The 20,593-nt window shown below is 40.7% G+C and overlaps 1 protein-coding gene across 1 annotated transcript in view; it reads left to right on the plus strand.

Annotated features, from left to right (window-relative positions):
* The window catches only part of USP42 (ubiquitin specific peptidase 42), a 143,813-nt gene extending 126,196 nt beyond the window's left edge, over positions 1 to 17,617 (plus strand). Inside the window, 3 exon segments of the mRNA XM_030211676.1 lie at positions 3,185 to 3,531; positions 11,590 to 11,631; positions 16,582 to 17,617. Coding sequence (XP_030067536.1) covers positions 3,185 to 3,531; positions 11,590 to 11,597 — 355 coding nt within the window. The 3' untranslated portion in view covers positions 11,598 to 11,631; positions 16,582 to 17,617.
* Positions 17,618 to 20,593: the final 2,976 nt, after the last annotated feature.

Raw genomic sequence — 20,593 nt, forward strand, 5'->3', positions numbered from 1 at the left:
GGAGTTCAGGTTGCAAAAGTATGTATTTTCTATTGAAATTTTTAGGGGCCAAGGTGGCGTCAGGTCAGGGAGATAAAGCCATACTTTGCCCTACAATATGCAACATTTCAAAATATATTCATAGGAAAAATAACTTGCAGAGAATAGTGTCCTTGCAACCAGTCATGCTGCCATCTTGTTCCACCCCCTGAGAGTTTGTGGTGGTTTTCATTTTTAAGGACAGTTTTGTTTGGTAAGTTTCTCAATAGTCCTATTTTTCCCGATACTGTATTGGGTTTTCTGGCTATTTTTCCAGGTTTCCCCTTTTTTCCTGCTTAGCCCGTGTGGGCCTCAGTTGAGGATCTTGGATTCCCAGTTGGAGTAATTTTGGTTAAAATCAAGTCTTTTGATCTCGCAGTGGCTGTTTTTCCAGACGTATCCCAGAAAAAAAATCCCCAGTGTCTTTAAGAAATGCACCTGATGCAACAGGACCATATCCATCACAGATGTGCATAATTGGTGCCTGCCGTATCTGTGGCCCATCCATGATCACTCTCGTCATAAATCATTCACAGATGTCCAAGAGAGGTCTTTGTGGTTGCATAAAACTGGAATGGATTTTTGATGCTTGAAAAATCCAGTTTGACTTAAGCATCAGAAACATCTGTTTCTGTGGGTCCTGAAGCTGCATTGGAATCAAAAGTGCATTGAGCGCTGATAAGAGACTATTGGGATCACTCATCTGTGATTTGTAAATGGTTGGCAGTTTATAGCAAGTTTTGATAAACTATAAACCATCTGAGTATCACCTGAAGAAGAGAAAAGATTCATCCTTGCTTCCACACTGAGGGCTCTTAATGCCAAACACCAGATAAAGGCTGGGACACATTGGCATTTCACTTTATCTGAGCATGGTGTCGAGCACCAAGGCCACCAGTGCTCTTGAAGCACCCCCAGTGTAAGAATTAATTAATTCTCATTAATGGAAGGGTGGTGCAACAGCTTCCAAAGACCAGAGAATCAACATCCTGATATTTCTCAAGTAATTCAGGAGAATGTAGCCACTCCTAGTACATTCTATGCACATTTGCCGATGGCAGCCTTTGCAGCGCACAAGGAGATTTGATTAGCAGATGGAGCACTTCTTTGCTTGGCACGATGGTACAGCTTCAATACCATCAATATTAGTGCAATGCCTCTCTCTTTCTACATTGTCTTCAGTGGAGGCATTGACACTGTGACCTTAAAGGGCTTCATGGTGGAATATCTTCTGCACCACTGTCTTATTTCCAGTTTGTCAGGGGAGGAGACTTTTTTGAGGTATTGGAGATCCTCGGTATCTCCATATCCACGCATACGGCCATACTCCAGTGTCAGTAGATCAAGAAAGGCAGAGACCCAGGCTTCTCAGGTTTACTTTTCATGGTCTGATAGAGTACTCCTGAGATTATGATTATGAGCCAGAAATATTCTCTGAAAACGGTTCAATTTACCACCTCATAAGAGAAGGAAATCCCCTTCTGAGGAACTGTCATTCATTGATTTTTGTGAAGGAAATAACTGAGGTCATTCCATTGTGAGTTGTAGACGGAAGAGGAACCCAGGGTAGAAACAAATAATAAAAATAATCTTCCAGTTCCTCTATTCTCTCTTCTCCCCCCCCCCCCCCCCCCCCCCCCCAAATGAAGCTGTAACAGTGTTCATTTACAGACTCCTCAAGGGGCTACAGATGAGAATGTTCGATACTTCTCTCTGAGGTACTTTAATTAAAAAAAAAAAAAAAAGTTGATTCCATGTATAGACTAGAAGATTTCCAGATTAAAGGAGCAACAGCTTCCTTGCCATTCTGTGGTGGTCTAATATGCTGTCAAGAGCCAAAAGTCCCAAGATTCATTCTTCAGTAACCCTAGGAAGAGAAGCATGGACATTGGTGGGGGGGGGGGTTAAAGTTATTTTCAGAACACTCTGCTGACTTCCTGCATTGTTGTTGCAAGCTAATCATTGACATGTACTTGCAAAACATTGTGTGCATTATTGGGGAGTTTGCAAACACTCTCCCTCAGGAGAAAGCAACTCCGTTCACTTGTGTGCAGAAGGGAAGGCATATTGAAATTACATGGTCCAAGTGATCTTAAAACAGCAGGAGCTTTGGCAGTAGATATTGAAGCCTGGCAGGGAAGGACAAGTTCAGGCAGCTGAGCAAACTGAGTCATACATTGTAACCACATGAGTGGTGCTTGGACAGGGAGGTGGTTCAAAGGATATTCTGAGAGTGGTTCAGTCCCTTGATAGATCTTTTCACCATCCTTTAGAACTGGAAAGTACCTCAGTTCTGCTGCAGGCAGGATACAGACACATAGCAAACTAGCCTCAAATGCCTTCCTACTTGATTGGTAGGAAGGTTTTCTGTACGCATATCCTTCAACTCCCGTCGTCGTCATCCCCCCCCCCTCCCCCCCATAGCAAGAGGTTTCTTGCAACTGGCATGGGACTGTTTTCCTGCCAATATTTATTTTTCACAAGTTTCACACCCACAAAGATTAAAGCAACACTGCAAGAGAGCCTTGGCCTACTCTTTGGATTGGATTAAGGACCTTAGAAAGTCACTCAACTTTTGACCCAACTAGGATAGGAGCTGCTGTTACCTAATATACACTGTCTAAATTAGCTAACAGACTGCATTTCCTTTACTTATGTCCAAGCAGGTTTGGTGCCAAATGCAGTAGCACTTAATAAGCAGCTATAAGTAGAATGTCTTCCCTCTTGGCTTCTACAGTTGTGGGGGGGGGGGGGGGGGGGGACAGAGAGAGAAAAAATAAAAGATACAAGCAGTATTAGCTTTTTACCAGAACAGCAATAAAGTTGCTTTAAAAAAAAAAATAAGAGAAGCCCTAGCACTAACTCTAAGGCAGGGGTGGTGTTAGAGGATTTCCCCAAGGCCAGAGGTACCCAAAGTTACTTTTCAGGCATGAGCCATGATGAAGAAAGCAGGTGTGCCAGGTAGCCAGCACTTGTGGGTATGTGAGTATGTTATTAAATATAGATATCTTAAATATCTTTTCAAAATATATAAACAGTTTAGTGTTAAATCTACATTTTAAGGGAACTTGCCTTAGGCTCCACCTAATTGAATCGCTTAGACTCGGTGGCAACTGTTCCTTTGTTTTTAGTGTTTCAAATTGTTCATATGTTTGTTCTCTTCAAGGCATGAGGATTCTGACATGTCTGCTCCCTGCTCAGATACTGACATACACAGACACAAAAAGAAGAAGAAGAAAAAAAGGAAACCAGTGAAGAAATCTGAGGACAGTAGTGAACTTTCTGACCAGTTTGTAAAAGAGGCTCCCAGCTCGGAAAATGATAATAACATTAAGACTTTGGAAAGTGCAGGAGATTGTCATCTAAGAAATGATACCGTGTCTCATGAATACAGGGGATATGACCACAAACTGCATGAGAAGCAAGGTGGTGACTTATATCTGAGAACAAAATACATCAAATTAGAGGGCAAGGAGAACAGCTATCGCATAGTCCAGGGCTGTGACATAATAAGTAAGTAAAAAGTATGTGACTTTTTTTTGTATATTGTGAAAAGTAAAATGATCTCAATAATACCTTTATCATGGTGGCTAGAGGCTGTGACTGAATTTCAGCTTTGGTGCCAGAACCGGCCCAAAACTCATGTTTGGCCTTCTTTAAGCTTTGTCCGAAAATGTCAGTGCATTTTCGGCTGGAACTGAAACTTTATGCTGGCTCACCTAGCTTTCTCTTTCCACCCTCCCATGCATAAAACAAGCCCCTCCCCCCAGGCCCACTGTCCACTGATGGCTGCTCATTATGTGAAACAGTTTGTGATGGGCTGATAGCTCTGATGGTCCGAATAAACATCAACTTGTGTTAAGGCTTCTGGAATAGTCATGTAGATGCTTGTGAGAACTCCTGCACAGCCACTGCTTCATGAATTCCCCTTGGTCTATTTTTGTCAATATTATCATCCAGACATAGTTTGTGCCCTCTGCATGTCTGTTTTGTGCTGAGGAATGGTCCTTGCTTATGTCCATCTGGAACTGCCTCCGGATTGCCCTGCCTCTGCAAGTTCAGTGATAAATCTAGAGGATATATTAGGATCTTCCCCTTTTATTACTTATGATGGTATGAGGCAAAACAAGTGGTCTCCAGTTTCAGGCTCCTTTGCATTTAGCTTTTATAAAGGGCCACTTCATTCTCTAGATCACTACTACTTGGGGCACACAGAACCAATCAGATTTTCAGGATATTCAAATGAGTATAACATGAGAGACTTTTGCATTCTCTGCCTCCTTTGTATGCAAATCTTATGCATATTCATTGTGACTGTCATAAAAACCTGACTGACTGAGGGTACCCTGAGGACTGGGTTGAGAACTACTGCTCTAGATGCTCTCATCCACAACAAACTGTTCTGGATAAGGCTGGTAGTCCCTTCTTTGATAGACTTATAGGAAAAGCTGCTTCCTCGACAAAAGTGGACTGAGACAGCAGAAATGACAGTAGCAACATCCAAAATATCGCTAGAGGAGTGGAAATTATCTTAGAGTTCAGCTGTCAGTACATCTAAAGAGAGTCTTGTCTTTTTGAGAGAGAAACTAATCATCCTTCAGAGTTCAGCCATCACTCGCAGGAGGAGGCTACAATTTTTCAGCATGTCCTGGCTTTTGATAAGACAACTGGGTATTGAAGATAACTCAAGGATATATATCACTTGGGTTTCTGTAATCCTTCCAAATCATCCCATGCCTACTTTGGTACTGGGCCAACAACACAACCTGCAATGGCAGAAAATGGAGCCTGTGCTATAAGAAAAACACTGGAGTGGCCATTAAGCAGCAGCCATGGTTTACACAATCTCATATGCATACCCTCACATGTTGGTTTCAGTGGACTCTCAGCTTCCAGAGGGAACAGAGTTTGTTTTTTTACCTTTTTATTTTGAAAATGTTCATAAAGAACAACAAAAGCACTATATAACAGCTTCAAGGGCAAGTAAAATCAATCATCCCCTTTCCCATCCCCCTCCCAGGAATGCTGTGGTGCCTCTTCACTGGGAACCCTGATCTGGTGTGGGTTTCCACGTTTCATATATACGCTAGATTTTATAGAAGGTAACTAAACATCCATGTCTCATAGACATTTGAAAAACAAAATCCATTTTTTGGAGGATGCAAGACAAAAATGGCAATCCAGTGGGCCCAGTTGACTTATATAAGGAAAGTAAACAAAAACGAGAGAAACGGGAAGCCTATGTGGTTTTTCAAACAAGTGGCTGAAAAAATGAGGGCAAAAGAGGCTGTGTTTAAGAAACACAGAAGAATGTAACAAGAGGATCATGGAAAAGATTACCGGAATAAACTCAAACAAGCAAAGAGGGAAATAGGCTAGCGAAAATGCAGGTGGAAGAAAAAATAGCTAAAGATATAAAGAGAGGTGATGAGACCTTTTTCAGATACATTGGGTAAAGGAAAAAAGTTAGGAATGGATTGGAAAACTGAAAGACACCAGGAATAGCTATGTGAAGAGTGAGGGTATATTTTATTTATTTATTACATTTGTATCCCACATTTTCCCGCATAGCAGTATGCTCAATGTGGCTTACAGGTTCCAGAGAGGAGAGTACCAACTCCGAGAATATATACAGAGTGGAAAATAGATTAACAGTAGGTGCAAGGAAGCTGATAAGGTTCCGGAAAAGAGAATAACTCTGGGACGAATATATAGTAACATATAGAGAGAAGTAATCCCAATGAAGCTGATAAGTCTCCGGGGATTGGACTACAGCTTCTAGTGAGCAATACAGAGTAGGATAACGGTAGAAGTACACTTAATTATAACTGGAGTGGTAAAATTCATACAGTTTGAAGTAATAGGATTATGTGGAAGGGGTATTGTTCATTTCTTAGTTTGATAGATGTGATGCATTGTTCATGAATTAGTTCAGGTCTGCTGGGTAGGCTTTCTGGAAGAGGTGAGTCTTGAGGTCTTTTTGGAATTTTAAATGGGTGTTCACAGTTCTAATGTTTCTAGGTAATGCGTTCCAGAGCTGGGTGCAAATGTAGGAAAAGTTGGATGCATATGTTGATTTGTATTTTATCTGGGAATTGAGAAGATATTGAACCATTCATGGAAGAAAGCATTTATAAACAACTTGAAAATCTGAAAGTGGACAAAACTATGGGCCAGATGGGATACATTCCAGGATGCTGAGGGAGCTCAGTGAAATCCTATTGGGACATCTTAAGAATTTATTTAATAGATCTTTATAAACAGGAGGTTCCTTGGGATTGGAGATAAGCAGATGTGGTCCCTCTTCACAAAAGCAGCAACAGGGAAGGAGTGAGAAACTATAGGCTGATAAGCCTCACAGTGGTGGTCGTAAAAATAATGGAGTCTGCTGAAGGAAAAGAGAGTTAATTTTCTAGAATCCGACAAGTTGCAGCATGGCTTTACCAAAGGGAAATCCTGTCAAATGAATCTGATTTCTTTGACTGGGTGACCAAAGAACTGGATGAAAGACATGTGCTAGATGTAATTTATTTGGATTCAGCAAATCCTTTGATACGATTCCTCACAGAAGACTCATGAATAAGCTGAGAGGGCTGAACTTAGGACCCAAAGTGGTGAACTGGATTGGAAACTAGTTGACCAACAGGCTGCCGAGGGTGGTGGCAAATGGAATCCGCTCGGAGGAAAGGAAAGTGAGTTGTGGGGTGCCTCAGGGATAGGTACTGGGGCCAATTCTGTTTAATATATTTGTGAGAGAGATTGCTGAAGGTTTAGAAGGAAAAGTTTGCCTTTTTGCAGGTGACAGAAAGATAGCCAATAGAGTGAATCCCCGGGAAGGTGTAAAAGCCATGAGAAGATGAACCATGAGAAGAATAGTTAAATAATTATGTCCTCCTATTGGGGTGTCAAACTTAATATTAGTATCACACGTATTTAAATGTGCAAGAAATTGCTGTAATAAATCCTTACTTCCCACCCAAATAAATCACTTCTATAGTGCGATGTACTATTGGACATACAGATTCAATTTGTAGAAAGCTAACAGACACTAACACTCTGCTACATTATCTCAGTTTTCACCCCAGTAGTCAGAAGGAAGGGATTCCCACTGGACAGTTACTCCAGTTAAAAAGGTTATATGGCTTGGGGATGCCTAACCTATTTTGGTACTATTGCGCGGCGCAGTCCAGAGCGGCGGTAGATTGGTTTAGGAAATTAGGGCAATTAATGTGGCTCGCTGCTAAATATAAGGGAAGGGTGGACATATTCCCTCCCGCAGTGCAGGCGACTTTCTATTATTGGGATCAGATGTTCTCTGAGCGCCAGCCAGTAGTGTCAGGTTTAGCACCGATAGTTGATAATCCGCTGTTTGAGCCAGGGTGGGAAGCCACAGAGTGGGGACTGGATTTGTTGGAGCAGCTGCACGTGGGAGAGAACATAGTACCCTTTGAAACTCTGGTGGAAGATTTTGAACTGAGATCAGGAGACAGTTTTGCTTACTTACAATTACAGCACATGTTGCAAGGGTCAGTGTACCGGGGATGTATGCGACGTGATACACATCCGATGGAGGAAGTCTGTGTAGACTCGCGGGGGACGCGAGGACTGATATCCTCCCTGTACACTTACTTGAGATCTCGTGCGGTACCATCACTCCTATGTCAGAGGAGATGGGAGCAAGAGCTGCAGTTTACGCTATCGGAGTCAGGCTGGTTAGCTCTGGAGAAGAGACTATTGAGATCATCACGGGCGGTGGCTATGCAAGAGAACACAATAAAAGTCTTTTACAGATGGTACCTGACACCAGCCAGGCTACATCATATGTTTGCTCAGGTGTCCAAGGGATGTTGGCAGAACTGTGGAGGGGTGGGGACCATGGGATACATCTGGTGGACATGTCCTAAAGCGCAGGCCTACTGGAGAGGAGTGCATTCTCGTGTTCAGGTGTGGATAGGTAGGTCTGTACAGTGGCATCCATTGGTTTTCATACTTGGGTAGAGACCAGGGGGCCTCACGTCGGCCCAGTGGACTCTGTTGCAGGGGTCCTTGCATGCAGCTCGCATAAACCTAGCACAGCATTGGAAACTATCGGGGGTCCCCCCAAAGACTAGGTGGATAACCAAGGTGCGATACATATGCGAGATGGAGAGATTAACTGTAAAAAGAAAAACTCTGCCCAAATGGGAAAGGGTGTGGGAACCCTTTCTAAAACGATGTTCTGGATAACAGTTGTATAAACAAGTAGATGGGAAAGGGGAGGGGGGGGAGGAAGAATAAGGGGGGATAGGACAGGGGCTAGGGGAACATACTTATAAAACTGTTGAAAAAATTTAAGAAGTAGAATTGGTATATGTTATAGAATTGCAATGTTGTTGGTGCTTTTCTCTGTTAAGTTCCCATCGTTTGATCAAGTACTAATATGTTGTATTGAATTGAGTAACTCTTGTAATAGCTTTGCAATGCTCAATAAAGACTTCTATAAACTTTAAAAAAAAAAAAAGGTTATATGGCACACGGCAGAGTTTTGAATATCGTACAAAAGATTTAGGAGATAGACTTAGACGGAGAGGTTACCCTGGCAGGGGACTGCATACAAAATAGCAGCCAATGCACACCGACTGTGGCTTTTGAGCACATCATCTGGTAATATAGATCACGATGACAGGACTATTTGTGTTTTACTATATTCAGTTCAAGCTAAGCATATTAAGAATATCATTTAAATACGTTGGCCTCTAATAGCTTTGCATGGGATTAAGACTACTCCACATTTCGTATACACTAGAGCTAATAATTTGGGAGAAATATTAGCAGGGATTAGATATAACGAGCCCCATCAAGTAGAGAAAGCAGAGGGACATGTTAGGTTTGGAAAATGCATGTACTGTAGATATGCTTGGGTTACCAAAAGTGTGCAGCATCCAGTGACAGGGCGGGAGTTTAAATTATAGTTTAATACAGATTGTAGTACAGCCCAGGTTATTTATGGAATAATTTGCCCATGTTAAAAATAGTACATAGGGCAAACAAAAGTCGTAAGATCAAACATAGGATTGCAGAGCATCCTAGTAATTTACGCACACATAAGAAGGAAGCTCTTGTACTCAAGAACAGATTTTTGCTGTTTTTAAACACAGGAACAAAATAGACTTTATTATTTATAGGGTGCCTGGTTTTCCTAATAATTTAGGGCAGCATCCATAGTAGCATATAATATATTAACAATAAGTTTAAAAACAGAGACAAAATTTAAAAAGATACCTAAATGTAATCATAAGAGAAATACAAAAGTTCAACCACAATAAGAGACAAAACTCAAAGTTCAATAAACATAAATGTAATTAATACAATAAATATAATACAAATTATGATTTGTTATAAATGAAAGATTACAATCTTTTTTTTTTTTTTTTTTTTTTTTTAAAGTCATAAAATCCAGTATCTAATAAAACCATGTTTTAGCTAAGAGGTGCATCTGTAAAAATAAATTTAAAATATACAATCAGCATCTATAACTTGGCACAGCCATGTTGGGCTTTATGAAAGTTAGCATTTGACTTTTCTTAATAATGAATGTTTTTCATCTTTGATTTATATTAAAATAGTTCAGCATTTATTATATTGTATTCATTACATATATACATGTATCTATTGACCCTTGAGTTATGTCTTTTATTGTAGGTTTACTTTTTTGGGTTGACTTTTTGTGGTACCTTTTGTGTGTGTGTGTCTCTCTCTCTCTCTCTCTCTCTCTCTCTCTCTCTCTCTCTCTCTCTCTCTCAAATACACAATTATAAAACAAAGTACATATTGTGATATTTAAAGTAATCTTGATTTACATGTACAATTTTTTTTTAAAGCATAAAAACAGAGTAAATCTTTCCAATATCAGATGATATCTAGTCTGCTCAAGTTCATTGTTCTCTTCTGCTGATCATTACAAACCCAGAGTTGTATTTGTAGTTTCCCTTTTAGGGGTTTTCTATCTGTATGCATCTGTCATGGTAGAGGTATAATATTTGGGAACTATTTCTGTTACATTCTTCAAAATTCAGGGCCAGTGGAGGACCACCTTTCTTTCCCCTGCATTGTTTGTAGATGGAAGAACATGTCAAAATACAGCTACTAAGGTACTGGTCAGAGCAAATGCTGAGGACCATCTTTTATGCCACTTTAGAAGGAGCTGCACTAATATATTTTTACATGGAAAATTAAGTTCAAATTCCTGCAAAAAATAGACATGAATTTTAACTAATTGTGGTCATTCTATCTCTAGAAGCTTATGATCTGTTACAAAATACCATTATACTTGTTGCAACAGACGTGGTTACTGGTCCCACAGCTTTATAAAATTTTATCTCTTTTAAACATCGTGATTTGCACAATACTTGTGGTTCAGGAAGAAAATAAGACCTGGTGCGTTGAGCAGGCATGTCCTGCACCACCTCTAGACCTCCTTAGTTCATTACTGTACTTGAATGACAAACAGTTGAAAAAGGAAATTAATTACCAGTCAGGTAAGGTGGGCCCAAAACCTGATGAGAATTAGGTTGGGGTGGTTTTGTGTTCTTTGGTTGGGTAATTGCATTATATGTAGTTTCATTGTTTGGGTTTTGTGCATTATAATCTACTTTTGAGTTCTTTTTATAAGTTGCAGAATCAAAAGGCTTTGGCCTTTGTGTTCTTGGGAACACTGGAGGCCATAAACAAAGTCTAATATTTTTGCAGGATCACATCCAGAGCCCATGGGTCTGAGATAAACTGCACCCAGATATCTAAAAAAAGGGCTTGAAACTGTCCCCCTGGCAGCAGTAAGGGTAGTCAGGATGCTCTTGATGACTTGACTTGACCTGACCTGTCTTGGCTTGGCATCTTCACTTCCAGAGAGGTTAATACTTATGAAGGGCCTAGGAAGGATGGACAGGGCACATGAGGAAGCGAAAAGTCTGTCTATTCTGAAAGTATCTTCTGGGAGCCTAAAAGGAGCAAGACTTTCTTGTTATTCAGTGCTTTTCTAACTGCCTTTCTGGCCATGATGTAACGTGACTTTTTTACATGAGGCATCTGCTGGTTAGAATTTGTCACATGCCATTTTATGGACACTCTAGCCTTAAGAGTCTGCTTGTAGCAGTTGCCTCATTTAGGACAGGAAGTGATGTCAAAATATACTATGGGAAATGGTTTATTACACTTCCTGAGAAGTGCTACCACTTGGCCCTGAATGTTTCTAGTAAGCACTCAGCCTATGGATATCAGGAGATATATGCTGATAGCACCACTTCTCAAACAGTAACCTTGAGTGGGCAGTGCAGCGCGTGATTAATTGGAGGGACTCTCTTAGTATTAATGTTTCCTATTTTTTGATAGTGCCTCCTGATAACGGTTTATGAAACGAGAAGTTCTTTGACATTTTCTTTCCATTCTTTTGATTTTCTTCTCTTGTTAAAAAAAAATAGTGTCTAATTTAGTACATATACAAATAGCAATTGATACCTGTAAAAATTGCAGTTAAGATGAACATGCTTATAAAAGGGGGAAGAAAAAAACCCAAAATATATTCTTCTTTTCCAGGTAACTGAGAAAAGTGATCCTCTCAGAAAAATCTCACTACAGGCAAGTAACTGATCTCTAATTGGTATATAAGTATAGTTTTGACAGAAAGTAAGGCAGGATTTACATGGAGAATGTAGAGATTGGAATTGAAGCATCCAGGTCAGGACATGCTTAATTCCGGTATATTTTAGTCAGCAGTTCCTTTTCTAAAATAGCTGCAGGAATGCCCTCCTGTGTGCTAGCGGGAGCAGCCGTTTTACAAAGGTACATGTTGAAAAAATGAAAAGCACAGACCTGGCAGCTTCCACTTGGAGGTCTCAGCTCAGTACTTGCACATGAAATTGGTGATTTTACAACTTCCACGTATAACTGCCCCATTTTACAAAGCTTCACATGTAAGTGCCACCAGTTAAGTAATGAGGCCGTAATTTTAACATGGTTTCATGTTGGAGGCAGAAATAAACTACATGGGATTAAGGAGAATGAAAGCCCTGGTGGAAATGCACACTTTTTAAAAAATCTGTGTGCCTGTCAACCGGTGTTAAAAGCCAATGTGGATTTTTTTCCCCATACACATGTACTCCTTTTGTAAAGTGGGGAATACAAATGTAGTTTTTAGTCGCACCCAAAGCATGCCCCCTTGAACAGGGCCGCCGAGAGACTGAGCCAGGCCCAGGGCAAGGCCGCCCCTGCCTTCCCCTAATCACTACTGCTGTTGCCTCCCTCTCCTGCTCCCAGGCTGCCGGCACCACAGTCCCCAGTCTCCACCTACCTACCCTCAACTCCCTTCTGTCTGCCATCCGACCCCTTTCATTTAAAAACATTTTTAAAAATCTCAAAATCGGCAGCACACAACGCCTTCTGTGTGAAAGTGGCAGATCGCCTTGGGCGGGCCTTCCCTCACTGTGTCCCGCCCTTGCAGAAATAGGAACTTGCATCAGAGGAGAGCGGGACACAGTGAGGGAAGGCCCACCTGAGGTGATCTGCCGCTTTCACACACAAGGCACTGCGCTGCTGATTTCGAGATATATATTTTTTTAATGCAGGGGACCGGCTCACTGGCAGACAGAAGGGAGCTGAGGGTAGGCAGGTGGAGACTGCGGCGGCGCCGGCGGCCTGGGAGCAGGAGAGGGCAAGAGACCCCAGCACTGGGCCCTCCTAAGAGTCCCGGGCCCAATGAATTTTGCCCCCCCCCCCCCCCCTCCTCTCAACGGCCCTGCCCTTGAAATCTCGGCATGGTAGGATTGCCACCTACAAATGGCAGTTTTCTGAAATTGGGGTAATCAGGGAAGAAAAAAAGAGCACACTGCCAGTTTACAAGGCTTTATGGGCCAAAACTAAGATTTTGAAGTGTACACTATAGAATACAGAAGCCAGTGATACTGGGATCACAGAGGTGTAACATGGTCAAATTTATATGCTTGACATGATAGCCTAATGGCCCTATTCTTAACAGACTGGAGATGTTTTATGTTAGCAAGGCTAATTCTTGCATACACAGTATTGCAGTAATTGAGATGCATAGTGAAAACATGGATTGAAGTGTGTCGGGCTGAATTATCTAAATACCATAGGGAGCAGAATTTTCACAGCGCAAGGAAGCCAGCCTTAACAAAAATAGACACTTAAGTTATTTTAAAAAGCCATTACTTGATGCTAACTCCTACGTATTTGAAGGAATCTACCGCATTAATTGCAAAGCCAAACAACATGGACAGTATTGAGAAATGGAGAGACCTTTGAGTAATGCATTTGACTGTGGTCTTAGTGGCAGATGGGGCAAAATTTCCCAGGCCTGGTGCCAGCAAACTTCTTCCTTCCTGCTTCCGAGTCGGTCCTCTCCTGCTATTGCATGCCGCCCAGGACCTGGATGATTGCATTAATGCGATATCGCATTAAAGCAATCATCTGGGTCCCAGCACCAACAAGAGCAGTGCAGGAGAGAACAGAGCGAAGGAGCAGATAGAAAGGGCCGGCGGCCCAGGTTAGGGGCAGGGTGAACGCACACGGCGGTCCAGTCCTGCCCCGGGGCCAACTGTGTCTTCCAGCGGCCCTGCTTAGTGGAGTTTAGTTTGTCAGTCTCCAGCCAAGCTGCCACAGAGTCAAGATGAAGATTTAGTTGTAGGATAGGTGAGATCATCAGGTGAAGCTTAAATAACCATTACAGAGTTAGTGAATAAATAGCACGCACCACATTCTAGGAACAGAAAAGGCTGAATACCCTGGTCAACATTGTGAAAGGATGGGTTGTTGGCCATCCCTTGAGTCAAGTTTCAGTCAAACATAAAAAAAACAAGGTCAAAATTGGAGACCTTATATCGAGTAGGCACCTTTTTAGATTGAGCAAGGGATTAATTAATTGAAGACGAACATGTAGAAAGTGCTTAAAAATCAACAAGATATTTTACCTCTCTAGAAGCAAAGAGAACTGGGGCTGCAGCCCCAGAATACGGAATAGATGGCAGAGTGGGCATGATGATGCTGTTGAGAGCAGAGGGAAGGAATGTACTGAGAGTAGTAGGCACAAAAGGTCCAGAGCTATCATAAGGTGACAAGAACATCCTTCCTGTGTCATCATCTTGCAGGTCTCAAAATGTGACGGTACTGGGTACATCTAATAGCACTATAGATATGATCAATAATAATAGTGATTGTCTCTTGTATGAGCTTTCAGATAGACCAGTGATTCTCAATCCAGTCTTCAGGGCATACCCAGCCATTTGGATTTTCAGGATATCCACAATGAATATGTATGAAATAGATTTGCATGCGCTACCTGCCACCTCTGTATGCAAATTTATCTCATGATTGTTCTTGTGGATGTCCTGAAAGCCCAGCTGGCTGGGTGTGCCCTGAGGACCAAGTTGAGAAGCGCTGAAAAAGAGTGCTTTAAAGAGCACGGCTTGATCTTTAAGTGCACTCCCGTGTGAAACGCCATCTGGGTTTGAATTTAAGATGGGTGATTGGATGTCACCTCTAGTAGTAAATGGTCAGCGTGGGTGGGTCAAGGACGGTCCTGGGGTGCAGTTGCCGTTAGAAGAGACAGCAAGGCAAAATAGCATGGTTGTAATACATAGTAACATAGTAGATGACGGCAGAAAAAGACCTGCATGGTCCATCCAGTCTGCCCAAGACAAACTCATATGTGTATACCTTACCTTGAATTTGTACCTGTCCTTTTCATGGCACAGACCGTCTAAGTCTGCCCAGCAGTATTTCCCGCCTCCCAACCACCAACCCCTCTTCCCCCCACCTGCTCCGTAATAAGAGAGCAGAACAGTTTTCACTATGTGGAGAACAGAAATATGCAATAGAAAATAGAAATCCAGGGCTGGTTTAATAAGTAAAACTTCTTGTATACCACTTAAAAGGTATGAGAGGTTTGATGAAACAAAGACCAAACTTTGAATGCTTAGTTTATTTCAATTTTTCTATTGCTGTATCACTTTAAAAATGCTTAGTGGTTTAACACAGTTAATATAGAAAACTTTCAATGGGAGATAACCAAACCAAATGCCATCAAATGATGCAGCTACACCCAATTAACCAACCCTAAATAAGGGAGTAGCAGTGGTAATGAAAGTGATCACATTTTTTACTGGAAGATATATCAGGTTTTGCTGTGGATCTCAATAGTTCCACCAGATGTGACTGGATTATAATCCACACACTAACTTTACAGTAGGTGTCTGCGGAACAGTTTGACATTCAAAGGTCTCTCTTCGTGGAGATAACCAGTCCAAGGGTCTTAGCTGAGTAACCATCAGTGAGAGCCAGTGCAGATCCTGATGTAACACACATTCTCCATGGTTTCCCCATCACGAGGCTAGTTGTCATATTCTGAATCAACTTCAATTTGTACAGTTGTTTTGGCTGGTATACCAATATAAAGTGTATTGCAGTGGTCTGTTTGGAAGTGTACATGGGAGAGATGACAACCTTTTTTTATTACTACTAGTTATATGTATAATGCTACTAAATGTACACAGTACTTACAGTTGGTGGACTAGGTATAGACGCAGGAAGGATGTTCTTGCCATCTTATAGAGTTGAGATTCCAAATCAAAACTGGAGGATTGCTCATGCTCCTGATTTCGTTTTTAGGGCTTCTGCAAATAGCTACCACTACTACCAAGCTGGGAAAATCCAATAGGGTGGTCAAACCAACTTTCAGTATTTCCTTTTTTACATTGTTAAATTTGAGCTTGTTGCCTCCCCGAGTAGTCTGAAACGTCCCTTAAGTAGCAGTTCAGATGCTATATTGTGCTTGTTATGTCTCTCGCAAAATAAGCTAAATAATCATGCTACAAACTGGCAACAGTTTCAGACTTAGATGAACATGTAGAATAGAAGTGTTGAACCTTGCTGCCCCTGCCAGAGCTAACCTTGCAGCAGGTGGAGAATGGGAGAGGAACTTTTAGTTCAAGAAAATGATAGGAAGCCTAATGCAGTATCCATTACATTGAGTGTAGGGATCACTGCTACTTTAAAATATTGTAGCAGTGTCTATCAAAATTGAAGTGCCCAGTCTCAGATATATAAAACTGTGATGTAGTAGGTTATTTTGTGCTTAGTTGATACATGATACAATAGCAGTGATTCTGGGCCTGGTTGCTCATTTCTGTGCCTCCAGCAGTCCTTAATATACAACACCCCCTCCCCCCTACCTCAAGCGGGACCCCTGGGTGCTCCAGACTCTGCAAAGAACGAAGATAGTGAACCCATCAAAAAGCAGAAAAAAATGCAGCTACTAAAACAGAAGTGAGTTTTGTGGTGTCGAACAGATATTTGTGTTAATAGAATGTACACATCTAGTATGTTGTGTTTAAATGCTACTCTAAAAGTATGTAGGCCTAAATAACTTTACTGGTACTTTCTGGAATACGTTAGGTAAGTTGTAATAGTGTTATTTAAATAAGCAAAGGTATAATAAACCTGACTTTCCTTTAAAGCTTAAAATGTGTCCTTTTTATGCAAAGACTAATCTGATTTTCTTGTTGTCTCTTGCAGCTTCAGAGATCTAAACTGAAGACCATCTACACAGCTTAAACTGAGTCTATAGGATGATTAAAATTTCAGTCTGGTGCTTTTCTTCAGGATACTGTATAGGATTTTACCATGGGAGAATTTTTTTTTTAATTTTTTTTTAGTATATCTATTTTACTTTGAGCCTTTTAAAAAACCTACCCTTAACTTAATCCAAATGGATAAAACATTTTACAACTGGTAGCTGTTGTAAAATAATGTAAATATTACATTAAAAATAATGCCCTGGAATAGAACATCTCAAATGCTGCTTAATTACAGACTCAGGTTGATTACTTGTATTTCATGTAATGCTACTCTACGTTACACATCCTGGTGCAAGGAAGACCAGGAAACATGGAAAATAAGTATATAATATATAAACTCTTACTGTAAAATGACAGTGTGTATATTTAATTCAAGAACATATTTAAAATCCACAGAGTCCTAAAGAACTTGAGATTTGTCTGAGCTGTGTCTGTCCTCTATGATGTCTGATACTAGAAACTAATTCACATTTTAGTTGATTTCAAGGTTTGAAGAAAATACAAGCTAAGTATTTTCTAGGCACTTAGCCTTAATGATTGTGAAATTGGCAAATTTCAAATTGTCATGAATGTATACTGAAAGTTGGGGGTTTTTTTCTGTCTTTTTTTGGGTTTGTTTGTTTTTTTAATTTGTAAATCCCAGTTTTATTTAGTGTTTTGTTTTCTTACAGTCTTACTTGTCTTTGCTTATGATGTTAGTATAAGTTGTCTTTTCAAAGTTTCTAGTTGCAGACGATTATTCATACTGTGATTTTATTTAAATATAAAGTGCTATCAAACTGTGATACACATTTGCAATTTACTGGTCCTGCATCAGGAGATGGAGTGGGGAAGCTGTCTTTTGTAACAGTTAATCTGTACGGTTTATACAATCTGGGTTTCAGAGACTAAAGCTTGATCTTTGTTTTTCTAAAGATTAAAAAGCACTTTCCCCACTGTAATGTAGCATGTAAAATGTACATAGTATATCAAATACAAAGTCAAAATAACTCTTCTTCAGTTTTACAGTCTCTTCATTTGATGGTTCAACTTTGCAATGGAATACCTGCAATTACATTAATCCTTTTCCAATACAACTTGTAGAAAAATGGATATATTGCTACATTTAGTCCTGAGTAATATTCCCATTAGTGTACATCACACTTTTACAAGGTAGTATATTTTGTCCTTAACAGCTTACAACCTTTTTATTTTTATTTGGAATTTCACAATTTAATCAAATAATACAAAATGGAAACTCACGCTAAAATGTCAAAACTCAGCTCAAAATATACAGTGAGGAATAAACTCTCTGTTTATCTAACACCATAAAGGAATGGTGGGAGAAAAGACCTCAGATGACTGTGGTATCCTCAGAATGCTATTGTGGTTTAAAATTGCAGCATCGAAACCACAGTTCACAGCTTCTATCATTGGTCACAAAACCCCCCAACCAAACCAAATGAAGAATTGTGACAAATTCAATATTCACATCCATAACAAAATTTAGAAGTTGAACTTAGCTTGTGTGGCAGTCTAAGGCTGTAGAATCATCATCCCAACAGGGACCCATTTCACCATTCGGCTTCCTCGGGATTGGATACTGCCGTACCTTATTTTGAATTACTGCCTGTTCAACTGAGTTTTGACAATCAATCAACGTTCAGTTGTAAAGAAACACAGAAATCTTAAAAAGAAAAATTATACTAAACAATTCATGCACTTATTATCTTTTTAAGTCCACGACAATGTGGGACAGGAACAAAGTAGAAAATCACAAGAAACTTAAGCAAATATCTATTGTAATACAATAGGAAGATTAGCAGCACAGGATTCTCCAGCAACTGCTATCGTGGATCACTTGTAGCTATTCTAACAGGGGAGCTTGAGTCCTCCTTCCTGCTACTCAGGAATGCAGAAAGCTAACCAGGTTCAAAGAAAATATATTTAACAGACTCCCACTTAATTATACACTTACATGGATATTTTAAGAAGAAAAGAGCTCCCATTTGAATAACTGCCAGTCTAAGTAGAAGAAAACTTCTTCTTTTCTGGGTCTCCCTGGTCAGGGTGCATCCTGACTTGGAGATCCAAAAAAAAAGGCACATATCTTTAAAGAAAACACATAGAAGATATTCCTGATCAAATGGCAGCGCCAAAGAGACCATTAAAGTTGCTTTAACCACCATCTGTCTCCAAGATATCGGAAATATTCAGAAGATCAACTTCAGGGTCTAAATCTGTAGCAGTCTGAACTTGCAAGGGTTGTTTTTTTTAGCAACAGGCAAATAATGTACACAAGTAATCAGAGGAACAGATTCATGTGGTATCAGTAAAATTCCTTTCCTTGTCATCAGCAGCAGATGAATCCATTAACTGATGGGTTATGTCCGCCTACCAGCAGGTGGAGATAGAGAACACTGAATAACCATAGTGCTCTAAAGACGGCTAGCCCCATCTGCCTTCAGTATTGCTCTATGTCCCAGCAGGTGTGGACATAGCTTGATCAGCTCCTGGAAAAATCCTGCCTGGGGTGGCTCCTGTGCTTTTGCCAGTTGTAGCAGGGGTGTTGTGACTGGTGGTGCCCACTTTGAAGGCATATAGGTTCGCCCTTTCCCTGCCTTACCCGTCCCCCCCCCCCCCCGGAGTACCTCTGTTGCTGCCTGCCTCCAACTTTCCTCACAGCGTTTAAAAAAATTTAAAATAAAAAATACGCATTGGATCTGCATGGCTATTCTGAGGCTATTTTCCACGTGCAGCCTGACCGGAGCTCGTTTGACTCGGTCTTTTGAGGTGAGAGTGGTGCCTAGCTCCTCCGGGGAGGTCCCGAGGACGCCGTTCCAATCGGGGTAAGTTTTGGTGCAAAGCCGCCATTTTACTTATCAGTAATTGAGAGTTCTTGATCTGATCACTGTGTCCATCAAGAGTTGGTGTCACATTAATAATCTGCTTTTCAACACCATCTATATTTTTTTTAATTAGTTTGAATAAGTAGCATTCAAGGTTGCAAATGACACTGAAAGCGCCGGACCCCTTGTCTGGTATTGCTGTCCAGATTGACTCCAGGGTAAATGTTGAGAGCTTTTGGATATGAATTTGAAACAGTCTGGACTCCCCCCCCCCCCCCCCCCCCCCCCCCCCCCTAACTGCCTGTTGACATGGAGATAAATTATCCAAGAACTTTCCCCCAGTCTACAGAGGGATCCAACATAAAATGTGCATCTGTCAAAAAGCCTCCTGGGCTGGCAAGGAAAGGTTGTTGCAGGGGAAACCGCATATTGGTGGTAAGAGAGAAATCAGAGCCAATGCCTGATGCCAATCCTCCCAGCAACGGCGTTTGAGCAACCAGTAACTCCCCAACTCCTGGGGATCCTATATATCGCGCTGATTTCCGCACAATCCAGGCATATTCCATAGCAATACACATAAGCTAATTAGTTAACAACCTAATGGGAGTCGATAATTGGATGTTAACCAATTATCACTAATTGACTAATTAGAATTTACACGCAGAACTGTCTGTATTCTGTAATGTGTGTGTAAATTCTAAGTTGTGTAGTTGAAAAGGGGTGTGGATTGGGCATGTCATAGGTGCTTTTAAAATCTATGTGCATTATATACTACACCTGGTCTGTGCATAATTTAGGTGTCAGGACTAATTGTAGTCTCTGCATGTTCTATAATAGTGCATGGGAAATAGGCTTATATTAAGGTGTACTGTATAGAATACAATTCTTTAGGCGTGATATATAGAATCTAGTCCTTGATGTCCAAAAGGGACAGTCAAGTAGATTCTACTACCCAGTATTTCTACTTTAAGGGTAAAGAAAGTGGAGAAGGACAGATAATGCCAAAAAGAAAAAAAGCTAACAAAACACACAAAAAAAAAAAAATTCAAAATGAGTAAGATACTTAGGGCTCCTTTTACAAAGCCAAACTAGCAATTTTCACGTAGCAAATGCAACAAAGCT

The sequence above is a fragment of the Microcaecilia unicolor genome, chromosome 8 (genome assembly GCF_901765095.1).
Source record: "Microcaecilia unicolor chromosome 8, aMicUni1.1, whole genome shotgun sequence".
NCBI classification, from domain to species: Eukaryota; Metazoa; Chordata; class Amphibia; order Gymnophiona; family Siphonopidae; genus Microcaecilia; species Microcaecilia unicolor.